Below are 12,864 nucleotides of genomic sequence, written 5' to 3'. Positions count from 1 at the left end.
GGGTTCGATTCCTCAGCACCACATAAGCAAAAAGAAAAAAGCCGGAAGTGGCACTGTGGCTCAAGTGGTAGAGCGTTAGCCTTGAGCTGAAGAGCTGAGGGACAGCGCCCAGGCTCAGAGTTCAGGCCCCACGACCGGACCCAAAAAAAAAAAGAGTCTCACAGACTTTCCTGCCAGGCTGGCTTTGAACAGCAGTCCTCAGATCTCATCCTCCTGAGTAGCTAGGATTACAGGCATGAGCCACCAGCACCCAGCGTGATACATATCTGTAACCCCAGTTTTCAGGAGGATGAAGCAGAAACTAAAGGATACTTGTAACTCCAATATTTGGGAGGGTGAAGCAGAGTTTTTAAAAGGCCAGCCTTGGTTACATGGCTAGGTCCTATCTTAAAAAAAAAAAATTAGGGTACCAGTGGTTCACGCCTGAAATCCTAACTACTCAGGAGACTGAGCTCCAAGGATTGAGGTTGAAGCCAGTCTGGGTAGGAAAGTCCATGAGACTCTTATCTCCAATTAACCAGCAAAAAGCTGTAAGTAGAGCTGTGCTCAAGTAGTAGAGTGCTAACGTTGAGCAAAAAAGCTCAGGGATAGCACCCACATCCTGCTTTCAAGCCCCTGGAGACACACACACACACAGCAGTACTGGCTAAGAGGAGCTGATTAAGGCACCACAAGCAAAGTTAGAAGATGACTTGGGATGAGTGAAGCAGGAATTCCCACAGTCAGGCTACTATTCAGTAGTTTTCCACTGTCCAGCTGGCTGGAACCCTGCGGCTATAGCTATGGCTGCAGTAGCTGAGCTGTGTGAACCCAGACCTAACCTCCCACAAGTACTCCCAGAACAACTGTACCTTTTCCTGTGTGTGCCCTTAGAGCCCTAGCAGACACTATGCCAAAACCTATTAGACAACAACCCTAGGATCTAGTTAAGGTCTGTCAGCCCCTCAGCACCCACCCTGCCCTCACTTCTTTCCTGTAGCAGAGCAGGCCCACACATCAGCCTGGTTGGTGTAAACACCTGCTGCTGCAACACTCCTCAGCCAGAGGCCTGTACACCCCAGGCTGGGAGGCAGGCCTACTCAAGGTAACTAGAAGGGGCTTCAGAACCATGGGCCCTCAGTGTACTGGTAAAGATAGTGAGGTCCAGGCAGAGGTATGGGATCTTTGCCAGTGACTCAGGATCTCAGAGATCCTGACCCACGACAGAGTACAGGGAAGAAGGTGGACACCAGGAAAAGGGAACAGAGGAGGCTGCAGAGGAGGGGATGGCTTCTTTCCCAGGACTGCAACAGGCATTTCTTGCTGTTTTTTGCAGTGCCCACCATATTCCTGAGTAAGAAACCCCGGGAAAAGGAGGTGGATTCCAAGAGCCAAGTCATTGAAGGAATCAGCCGCCTCATCTGCTCTGCCAAGCAACAGCAAACTATGCTGAGAGGTGTGGTGGTGACAGAGATGGCAGGGTGGGAGAGGGGGCTGCGGTTCTCCCCCAGGGTGGAAAGGTGGGTCCAGCTGCCTATCCCCCTCTCTTCCGTGTCATCCCCAGTGTCTATCGATGGTGTTGAGTGGAGTGATATCAAGTTCTTCCAGCTGGCAGCTCAGTGGCCCACCCATGTCAAGCACTTTCCAGTGGGACTCTTCAGTGGCAGCAAGGCCACCTGAGGCCTTGCCTCCCAGGCAATCTCCCTCCTGGCACTGCCACTCAGCCTCACCGCCTGCGGGCAGGGGGAGGCCAGCAGGCCTGGGCTCAGCACCCCGTTCCCAGCACTGGAGCCTGCCTCTCACATGCCCAGTCCTGAAGGACACTGCCACTGGGGACGCTGCCCTCCCCTCCCACTGCCCAGACAGCTCCTGGGCCACTCCTCCATCCCTCCCCTGGGCCCTCTCCTTTGCAGGAGGGAGGGATCCAGGCCCAGAGAAGGTTGGTTCTGCCTTCTGGTGCCCATAGTCCCTAGAATTGAGTCCTTCAGGCCTTCCTTCACCTGGCTCCCCACCTCTTAATCCCGATGGCCCCAGTTCCCTTCCTAAAAATAGGAAACCTGGATCCTGGTCTATGGCAATAGGGGCCCATCCCTCTCCCAACCTCCAGGCCACTGGGCTCTCATTTTGTAAGGCCTTGCTGCCAGATGCCACCCACCCTGCCCACCTCTAAAGAGGCTCTTGTGAGGACCTCACCTGCCACAGTTTCCCAGAGGAGGTTGAGGGGACACTTGGGCCACCACAGTGTATTCCTGGGTTGGAAGGGCTTGCTCAGTCTCCCCATGCACGACTTCATACCACCTGAGTCCCTGTAGATGTCCCATATCCTGCTGTTTCTTTGGTTCTTTTTACACGGCCAGTCCTTTGGTCATTCGTATAACTTGTCCCATGCACAGGTCTTGTTCTTGTGGCTTCCTCCCTGTTGGTGATACTCCTCCTCTGCCTCCCAGCTGACCACCCAGCATGGCTGTGCCTGGCCTCGAAAGGTGGGAAGCAGACCCCCCTGCACACAGTCTGTCTCCCTTTCACTATCACCTTGTCTCCTTCCTTGCTCTGTCCTCTCATCTGCTCCCTGTCAGGATAGCAGGCAGAGGCCCAGCCTCTACCAGATCCTTCCGCAGCCTCCCTCCTTGCCTAGTGATGAGGCTGACCCTGCCTCAACCCCCTCATCAAAATCCTTGGGGGAGGCTGAGGATATGGAGACAGTTCCCCCGCCCCCCACTATTCCCTCTGCCATCCCCAGGGCTTCTCCATTGTTCTGTCATTGTTCCCTAGAAGTGTGGCACAGAGTTTCACTTTCAAAGTGTTTTTCTCGTTCTCCATGCCTCCCCCAAATCCCTCCAGCCTTCTTCCCCCACAGCCCAGCCCAACTGCCTAAAGTGTCTCCTTGGCCTGAGAAAAAAGTGGGTTGGGAGGACTGGGGCCATGTTGGATTTTTCATTCAATAAACTGGTGATTTCTTACCAACTGCCTTGGGCTTCTGTGCCCCTGTGTGACCACAGCTGTCTACCCCTTCCACAGGATTTGACAAGGATGTGATAATACTCCATTTAGAGTCAGCCAAGAGTTCAGTTTGAAAAAGAACAGGCTCCCACTTTCTCCAGTATGGGAATAGGCCTGAAATGACTTATTTGATGTGAGGCGGGCACAGGTCCGACATAGAAGTGATGTTATCCCCTCATAGAATCCTGTGTTTCTCCTGGACTCACCACCCCTAAACCACATCTCTTTTGAAAGTTTGAAGTCAAGGAAGTGGCACTGTAGCTCAAGTGGTAGAGCGCTCGCCTTGAGCTGAAGAGCTGAAGGACAGCGCCCAGGCCCAGAGTTCAAGCCCCACGACCGACCAAAAAAAAAATATATATATATATAGGTGAAAGTTTGAAGTCAAAAGGCATTTTGGCCTCAGTCTATAGAGAGCTTGTGACTCAGGTCCATTTCTGAGTTCACTTTTTTGCCGGCCCTTGACCCAAGATAGAAAATTATCATAGCCGGGGCTGGGAAGATGGCTCAGTGGTAGAATGCTTGCCTTGGATGCCTGAGGCCCAGCCTTGAGCTGAAGAGCTGAGGGACAACGCCCAGGCCCAGAGTTCAAGCCCCACAACCGGACCTCAAAAAAAGAAAGAAAGAAAATTGTCATAGCCACTGTTTCCTGGGTGCTGGGTTTTTCCCACACTCATGCAGCTTTTTCCAGAAATGTCTCTGGCCAGAAATCCCTCTCTGACCCTTCCTCCACTCAGCCACTGGACCATACTCCTCTCGTCCTGCTTCACTGGCCACTCCCTCCCTCCACATCTTCCCTACAGAATCCTCAGCTCCCAGCCTAAAGTATTGGAGAACACTGGGCTCTACCCTGAGCCTTGGAGTGAGCTAACTGGTCCCATAGTGCAGAGCATACTGCTTGTGCTATGTCCTACAAATGCCATTCTTTTTTTTTGGGGGTGGGGTGGGGTCGTTGTGGGTCTTGAACTCTGGGCCTGGGCGCTGTCCCTGATCTCTTCAGCTCAAGGTAAGTGCTCTACCACTTGATCCACAGTGCCACTTCCAGTCTTTTCTGTATATTTTGTACTGAAGAATCAAACCCAGGGCTTCATGCATGCTAGGTAAGCACTCTACCACTAAGCCATATTCCCAGCCCATTCTTTTTTTTTTTTTTTCCAGTCCAGTCGTGGGGCCTGAACTCTGGGCCTGGGCGCTGTCCCTCAGCTCTTCAGCTCAAGGCTAGCGCTCAACCACTTGAGCCACAGTGCCACTTCCGGCTGTTTTCTTTTTACTTATGTGGTACTAGGAATCGAACTCAGGGCCTCATGCATGCAAGGCAAGCACTCTAACACTGAGCCACCTTCCCAGTCCCCCTTTTTTTTTAATTGGCTGTTATCAGTTATAGAGTGGGAGGGATTTCAGTGTTAACTCTCCACACATTAAACTCCATTCTTCAGTTGGTTCTTCTCCTACCTTGCACTCAATCCATCAGCAGGTCCCAGGCTTTCCAAGGCCCAGCAGCATCTCATCCTTCTCACTGTCTCATTATTTCTTCATTGGATATTGCCAAGAGATGACAACTGAATGTCCTCTCAAGACAAGTATGTTGTAAGCATGTATAAAAACCAAAGATAGAGGGAATGTGGCCCATCCTGAGAACTAGACATGGTTTAATTATTAAAAGGCAGTGGGAAACTGGGCACCGGTGGCTCACACCTGTAATCCTAGCTACAGGAGGCTGAGATCTGAGGATCACAGTTCAAAGCCAGCCCAGGTAGGAAAGTCAGTGAGCTTCTTATCTCCAATTGAACATCAGAAAATCAGAAGTTGCACTGTGGCTCAAAGTGGCAGAGTTCTAGTCTTGAACAAAAGAAAGAGTGCCCAGACCTGAGTTCTAGCCCCATGATTGACCAAAACCAAACAGTGGGAGCTAGGCACCAGTGATTCAGGCTTATAATCCTAGCCACTTAGGAAGCTCAAGTGGTGGAGCAAGAGCCTTGAGTCCCTGAATTAAACCCCCAGTACCAGCCCAAAAAAGGCAGTAGGTGTTATAAGTGTAGAGCAGAAGAGGAAAGAAAAAGACCTTGTTGCTATTAAGAATTGTACCCTCAACTTTGAGTCGGTGGGAGCCAATGAAGAGTTTCAGGCAAAGAAATGAGACTCAGCTTCACCACACTGGAGAATGCGGGAGTGTGTTCTTTAGACCAACCTGTTCAAAAACCACGTAATAAAGACATAGGCTTGGGAGAGAAGTAGACAGACCTGAGGGTAATTTAAGAGGCAGAATCAACAGGTTTGGGGTGCTGGTAGAAAATGGGTCTGAAAGAGAGTCAAGGACAGGACTGGCCATCTGCCTTGCATGATGCACAGATGGTGAGACATCCCTGCAGGAGACTTGGACAGAAGATGTCAAGGGCTGGGGCCTGTGCAGCACTCCTAGTGGGGGTTGAATACAGGTGTCTGGCTAGAGATGGGAATATGGGCGTCCTTGACATATGGGAGAGCTGACGTCAGGAGAGGATGACACATGCATGTGGCATATGCGTGCATGCACATACATAGTTGCGTGCGTATGTGTGCACGCGTGCACACACACACACACACATCTCCCTTTCTTGGCACTAAACACCTCAGCCTTTGCTTTTTTTTCAGATTCACCTATCTATTTGCTGCCTTGTCTGTTAGTCACTTTCATTCTCAGCTTTTTCTCTGGCAACACCGTGAGCAGAGACTGGCCTATATTTTACATTAAAAAAAATTTTTTTATTGTAAAGATACTGCACATAGGGCTGGGAAGGTGACTCAGTGGTAGAGTGCTTGCCTTGCATGCTGAGGCCCTGGGTTTGATTCCTCAGCACCACATAAGTAGGAAAAGCTGGAAGTGGCACAGTGGCTCAAATGGCAAAGCACTCGTCTTGAGCTGAAGAGCTGAGGGACAGGGCCCAGGCCCAGACTTCAAGTCCCAGTACCAAAAAAAAAAGAAACAGGCACTGGTGGCTCACGCCTGTAATCCTAGCTACTCCAGAGGCTGAGATCTGAGGATCATGGTTCGAAACCAGCCCAGGCAGGAACATCCATTAGACTCTTATGTCCAATAAACTACTCTGAAAACCCAAAGTGGCACTGTGGCACAAGTGGTAGAGTGCTTGCCTTGAGCTGAAGAGCTCAGGGACAGTGTTCAGGCTGAGTTCAAGCCCCAGGACTGACCCAAAAAAAAAGATACTATACAGAGGGGTTACAGTTACATAAGTAAGGTAATGAGTACATTTCCTACCAAGCATTGTTACCCCTTCTATTTTACATTATTTTCCTCCCCATCTCCTGCTCTCTAGCACAGTGTTTGTCAAATAATAAGCTTATCAATAATAATAAACTATAAAGAAGAGTGTCTGTCATGCACAAAGCTTAGTGTAAAACCTTGGTGCCATTTTATTCTGTTCTTTCCATGACCTAAGAAGGTTAGATATTAGGAACCCCACTTACAGATGAGGAAAAAGGCAGAAATAACAGAACATTTCTAAATGCCAGCCAGGTAGAGAAAGAGCTTTGGCTTAAGTGGTCTAACAACTATGTCCCCTCCTATAGTCTAACAACTATGTCCCCTCCTAATGAGCAGGACAGGAAGAGAGCACAGATTTGTCAGGACAGAAACCCGGAGCCTCTCAGGAAAGCTCTGACAAGACTTGACCTTGGTTCAGTGGTAGAAAGAGCTGACAAGTGAAACAGGAAGCATGGATAGGGTCTTGGGAGCAGCCAATCTTGAGAGCTTCTGGGTAAAGGTGGTGAAGTTTTAAGATGAGATCCACAGAGAAAGTGCCCCACCCACCTTAAAAGAAAGAGGGAACCGGAGGGGGGACGAAGGTGGTGAGAAAGCCGAATACAGTGGCTTGGGCACTCTCAGGCAGCCAAAGAGCTGGAAGGGGGGTGGAGGGTGAGTTTCCTGGAAAATATAATAATCTTAAAAGTAGCAAGAGCTGCCTCAGCCTCCCCAGGCAAGGACTGGGAGGGAGAGGGGCTCCTCGGCACTGCAGAAAATGGTGGAAGGAGCTGAATCACCATTGGGCACTGATTCTTTCCTCTATTCTCCATAGACTGAGCACCCATCAGCAGCCTGGCAGGAGACCAGCAGCTGCCTGGGGAGTGCAGGACAGAGCCAGTGAAGTAACAGCCCCTCCCTGGGGGGAAGCACAGAGTTATCCTGTGGACTAGATAAACAAAGCAAATGGCTGAAAGGCTGAACAGCAGCAAGGTTAAGCACTGAAAGCAAGATAAGGGTGTGAGAACAAACTGGGCAGGGAAAGGCCAGCACAAGGGAGGCAGGGCCAGCTGCCCAAGGAGAAGCACAAAAGAAACTGCCAAAGCCTTCACCAAGCAGAAAGCCTGAGCAAGGAACCTTTAGCAGAAGCCATCCAGTGAGTCTGACAATGGTTCTCTGTTTGCCTGGGACAAGGTGATAAAAGGGACGTGCACCTTTACTATAAAATGAGAACACAGGGAAGGAGCAGAGGTGGCAAATGTGTGCTTAAGCCTGCTTACGCTGCAGGCAGCCTGCAGACACAGATGCACAAGAATGGGGGGTGGGTAGCAGGTGTGTCTGGCCTCTGGGGAACCTGACTCTGGCTCTATGTTGAGAGCATGCACACCTGTGCTATTGCATGGGGCAGAACATGCTATTATTTGTCCTTATTCCTCTTAACCTACTCTGTTTGATCAATCTCCCTTCCATGCTCTGAGACAAAATGACCTAAAGATTCAAGAGAGAGGTAGTGGTCATTAAGAACCTGACCTGCCCAAGAACAGCAGAATATAAAGTTGACCCCTAGTTGGGCACAGTGGCTCATGTCTGTCCTGTACCTAGCTACCCAGGAGGCTAAGATCTGAGGATCATGGTTCAAAGTCAGCCCAAGCTAGAAAGTGTCTAAGATTCTTATCTCCAATTAATCACCAAAAAAAAACCCAGAAGTGTCACTGTGGTTCAAAGTGGTAGAGCATTAGCCTTAAGCAAAAAGAGCTCAGGGGTTGGGAAGGTGGCTCAGTGGTAGAGCGCTTGCCTTGCATGCATGAGGCCCTGGGTTCAATTCCTCAGCACCACAGAAGCAGAAAAAGTCGAAAGTGGTGCTGTGGCTCAAGTGGTAGGGTACTAGTCTTGAGCTGAAGAGCTGAGGGACAGCGCCCAGGCCCAGAGTTCAGGCCTCACGACCGATAGACAAAAAAAAAAGCTCAGAGACAATGCCAGGGAGGAAAGTCCCATGAGAATCTTATCTCCAATAAAACAGAAGTGGCCCTGTGGCTCCAAGTGGTAGAGTGGTAGCCTTGAGCAAAAGAGCTCAGGCCCTGAGTTCAAGCCCCATGACCCACAAAAAAACAAAATGGCTGGAGGTGTGGCTCATTAGTAACATCACCTACACAGTAAGCTCAAGGCCCTAAATTCAAACCCCAGTACCACCAATAAATTAAATGAAACAGCCGGGCGCTGGTGGCTCACACCTGTAATCCTAGCTACTCAGGAGGCTGAGATCTGAGGATCGCGGTTCAAAGCCAGCCCAGGCAGGAGAGACCCTGAGACTCCTATCTCCAATAAACCACCAGAAAACCGGAAGTGGCGCTGTAGCTCAAGTGGTAGAGCGCTTGCCTTGAGCTGAAGAGCTGTGGGACAACGCCCAGGCCCAGAGTTCAAGCCCCATGACCGACAAAAAGAAAAAAAATTAAATGAAACATAATTTGAAAAAAACAAGCTGGGAACAGCGGCATCAGCTTTGGGAGGAAGTTTAAATAGGAAGATCAAAGTCCAAGCTGGCCCAGGCAAAAAGTCCCTATTGTAAAAAACAGTAACAAAAGCAAAAAGGTCTGTGACTCAAGTGGTGGAATGCCTGTCTGGCATGCACTAGACCCAGAGTTCAATCCTACTTCCATAAAAGCCATAATAAAGTGGACCCTGGTCTTTCACCTGGCAGCTTTTTCCCCCCTCTCTGGGCCTCAGTTTCCTCAATTCTAAAACAAAACAAATTGAAATAGCTTCCAATCTGAGATACACATCACAGGCCCTGTTGAAGTTTTGAAATAAGAGGTGTCCAGGACCCACCCTGTCACCACCAAATCGCAGCTACAGAGGGAGAGAAAGCCTTCCATTGAAACTCTTCCCCCAAGGGATCTTGGAGATTGACATCATTAAATGCAACAAAAATGCCCTAACTCCAGATTTTCTTTCCATGTGTACTGAATATGCTGAAGGATTGGTGGGTGTAGTCAAGATGGAGTACACAGGCAGGCTTATCAAAATCGTAGCCTGGACATCCTCGGAAGACCAAAGACAACAAACTGGAAAGATCCCTGAAAGCTGCTGAAATTGACAGGGATAAACAAGCTAAGCACAGATGCAAATCATCAGTGAGCACATCATCTACAATGGGCACAGGAAACAATTGGATGTGGTGGTACCTGTCTGTAATTCCAGCACTCAAGAAACTGAGGCAGGGGGGCTGGGAAGGTGGCTCAGTGGTAGAGCGCTTGCCTTGCATGCATGAGGCCCTGAGTTGATTCCTCAGCACCACATAAGCAAAAAAGAAAAAAGCCTGAACTGGCGTTGTGGCTCAAGTGGTAGAGCTAGCCTTGAGCTGAAGAGCTGAGGGACAGCGCCCAGGCCCAGAGTTCAGGCCCCACGACCGGACCCAAAAAAAAAAAAAAGGAGATACAAGAAACTGAGGCAGGAAGATCATGTTCCAGGCCAGCTCGGACTATGTAGTGAGATACTGTCTTAGAAGAAAAGAAACTGGTTAACTGCAGGAGTTTCTGGGCAGAGAAAGCAAATGGCTAAAGATAATTTAGGGTACGTGAACACTGAATCATATGAAACTATTAACTATCTGAAGAAGATAATTGACAGAAGTACAAGATCAGGAGGAAAAAAATCTATCCGTTTGTAACTAAGATGTACATGACTTTGAGATTTAGATAACCATAGGTTGACCTATAAGAACTGTCAAAGTTAGTTTGGCTTGGCTTTACAGGGGACAAGGCGGCCTTATTTGTTATTTACAGTGCTGGGGATCAAATGCAGGGCTTCCTGCATGCCAAGCAAGTACTCTTTCATTGAGCTATACACCTAATCCTAGTGGTAGTATGCTTTTTTTTTTTTTTTTACCCTCGTGGGGCCTGAACTCTGGGCCTGGGTACTGTCCCTGAGCTCTTCAGCTCAAAGCTAGTGCTGTACCACTAGAGCCACGGTGCCACTTCTGGCTCTTTCTGATTATGTGGTACTGAGGAATCGAACCCTGGGCCTCAGGCATGCAAGGCAAGCACTCTACCACTGAGCCACCTTCCCAATCCCGGTAGTATGCTCTTTAAAAAGAACATTCCTCTGTGAGCATCTGGATCATTGCCCCTGGGATGAGCAGCAAATGGATTGACATAAAGGAAAATGGCATGAGGAAAGGTACAAAGACTGTGAAACTGGAGGCACCTTCACTGCCCCTATCCCCAAAGGGAGCAGATTTCTTGCAGAAGACAGAAGCTGTGGGTGACTACCACAGGAAAGTTCTCTAAGGAAAAATCTCCTTTTCTTTTCCTTTTTTTTTTTGTTGGTCGTGGGGCTTGAACTCTGGGCCTGGGCGCTGTCCCTCAACTCTTCAGATCAAAGCTAGTGCTCTACCACTTTAGCTACAGTGCCACTTCCAGTTTTCTGGTGGTTGATTGGAGATAAAGAGTCTCGTGGACTTTTTCTGCCCAGGCTAGCTTTGAACTGCGATCCTCAGATCTCAGCCTCCTCGGTACTTAAGAGTATAGGCATAAGCCACCAGCACCCAGCTAGGAAAAACTTGTACAGTTGCCCTGTTGTCCTGGAAGAAGGGGTGAACTCCCTGTCACAGCAGATACTTAAGCTAAGGGTGCAGGATCATCTCTGTCACACGCACATTGAGGATCTAAGGATCCATGAGGATGCTGGGCCTGGTGAACTCTTGTGTATGGACCCAGCCCTACTCTACTAAGAAGGAACAAACACCCAGGCTGGGAAGGTGGCTTAGTCTAGGTAGAGTGCTTGCCCAGCATGCATGAAGCGCTGGGTTGGATTCCTCAGTACCACATAAACAGAAAAAGCTAGAGTGGTGCTGTGGCTCAAGTGATGAGTGCTAGCCTTGAGCAAGAAAAAGTTCAGGGACAGTGCTCAGGCCCTGAGTTCAAGCCTTAGAACTGGCAAAAAAGAAAAGAAAAATCCAGGTGTCGGTGGCTCATACCTGTAATCCTAGCTACTCAGGAGGCTGAGATTGAGGATCTCAATTCAAAACGAGCCGGGCCAGGAAAGTCTGTGAGGTTCTTTACCTCCAATAATTCACCAGAAAATCGAAAGTGGCACTGTGGCTCAAGAAGTAGAGAGCTAGCCTTGTTCTAAAGAGCTTAGGGACAGCACCCAGGCCCAGAGTTTAAGAAACAGAGAGAGAGAGAGAGAAAGAGAAAGAAAGAAAACACTCCAGGTGTTTGGGTAGCTAGGGTGCCAACACCAGGCCTCATTATGCAGCTTTTGTTCCTCAGGGTAGTCATCCTGCCATCACCTTCTAGAACTGTCCACCTCAAAGTGGTTAGGGGCAGTACTGATCCAGGGATGCAGAGAACCAGACCAGAAACTGGTTTTGTAGAGACTTAGCCAGGCCAATAGATGTATCCTTCTGCCTTTTTGTAAACCAGTGTTTACCAAGTGCCGCCATGTCTCATACCATGTGCTAATTTGTGAGTGAACAAGAAGGATGTGTGGGAAGAAACAATGAAAATGTTGGAAATATTAATGCTCTAGAGAAGGTGAAGTGCGCAGGGACTAATGAACCCCTTTGGAAGGGGGGAGGGATCAAGGCGGGCCTCTCTGAGGAGGTATCATCTAATCTGAGCCTTAAATGACACCATCTGAGACGAAGGGAAGGACAATCGTTTTGTCCTGATAATAAGGTCAGTAGAATATGCCAGCCTTTTCATACGCAGGAGCACTGATCCTTTGTCCACAGAAGCGGCCTAAACGCCTCAGCAAGGTGGAAGGCCGGAGGTGTGGGCCAGGGGGTAAAGCGCCTGCTAAGCAACTGCAAAGCCTGAGTTCAAGCAAAAAAAAAAGGACGATAGAAAGAGGAAAAAGAAAATAAAAATGGGTATCTCTGAAGGGAGGAAGGGGAGAGGGTAAGGACACATGAGCGATCAGGGATGGACCGTGGCAGCACCCACTTCAAACCTATGTTCGTGAGGCCTGAAAGCCCCAGCCAACGGCAACGGCTCATTGAGCCCGACTCGCTCTGGACTCTGAGGGTCCGAGACTACGCCCTGCGCCTCAGTTTCCCCCGCTGTCCTCGCTGTCGTCCGCACAGGGTGAGCTGCTTCCAGAGCATTCGCATGCCAGAGCCTCCGGGCGTTTCGCAGAGCCGCGGAATCCCGAGCCCGAGCTCGAGTGGGTTCCCCCGCGCCCGGGGCAAGCCGACGCCCCAGGTCCTCGGCGGCCCCGCCCTCTCCCGGTGCCCCGCCCTTCCCTCGGAGCAGGCCTGGCCTGCGCGCTCCTTTAAGGCAACCAGCGGCCCACTGGAGCGTGTTTCGCCCCCTCCGACACCGCCGAGGTAGTGGCTTCACCTTTAAGGCTGCGCGGGTGCTTCTGGGAAAGCCGGCGGGATGGAGGCAGCGGGACCCGCACACCGCGGCTGGTCGGGGTGAAGCGGGGCGGGAGCCCGAGCCGGAGCGGGAGCCGGGCCTGAGCAGCAGGCGCAGGTCGGCGCGGGCTGATTGGGTCGGGACAGGGGGTCAGGCCCTAGAGTGGGGAGGGGCCGCGGCTGGGCCGAGAGGAGGGGTCGTCGTGGGCGCGGCCTGTGAGGGAGCGGGCCTGTGGGGAGGGGACGCGGCGGGGGGGGCGCGAGGGGACGAGCGGGGCGTTTTCTGAGGAGGGGC

General features: G+C 50.5%; 2 protein-coding genes across 4 annotated transcripts in view; both read left to right on the top strand.

The window, feature by feature from the left end:
• The window catches only part of Pacs1 (phosphofurin acidic cluster sorting protein 1), a 120,556-nt gene extending 117,617 nt beyond the window's left edge, over positions 1–2,939 (top strand). The window contains exons 23-24 of the mRNA XM_013021146.1: positions 1,316–1,435; positions 1,544–2,939. Of these exons, the coding sequence (XP_012876600.1) occupies positions 1,316–1,435; positions 1,544–1,659 (236 nt within the window). The 3' untranslated portion in view covers positions 1,660–2,939. The remainder of the gene's footprint in view (positions 1–1,315; positions 1,436–1,543) is intronic.
• Positions 2,940–12,463: 9,524 nt separating this feature from the next.
• Positions 12,464–12,864, top strand: part of Klc2 (kinesin light chain 2) — an 8,607-nt gene continuing 8,206 nt past the window's right edge. Inside the window, exon 1 of one of the 3 annotated variants that reach the window (XM_013021072.1) lies at positions 12,464–12,539. The gene's annotated coding sequence lies outside the window, so the exon portion shown is untranslated. Of the gene's footprint in view, positions 12,540–12,579; positions 12,688–12,864 lie in introns of those variants that run through there. The other 2 variants (XM_013021071.1, XM_013021069.1) reach the window with 2 other exon arrangements.

The sequence above is a fragment of the Dipodomys ordii genome, unplaced genomic scaffold, assembly GCF_000151885.1.
Source record: "Dipodomys ordii isolate 6190 unplaced genomic scaffold, Dord_2.0 Scaffold54, whole genome shotgun sequence".
NCBI classification, from domain to species: Eukaryota; Metazoa; Chordata; class Mammalia; order Rodentia; family Heteromyidae; genus Dipodomys; species Dipodomys ordii.
This window is presented reverse-complemented; position numbering and strand designations above follow the sequence as displayed.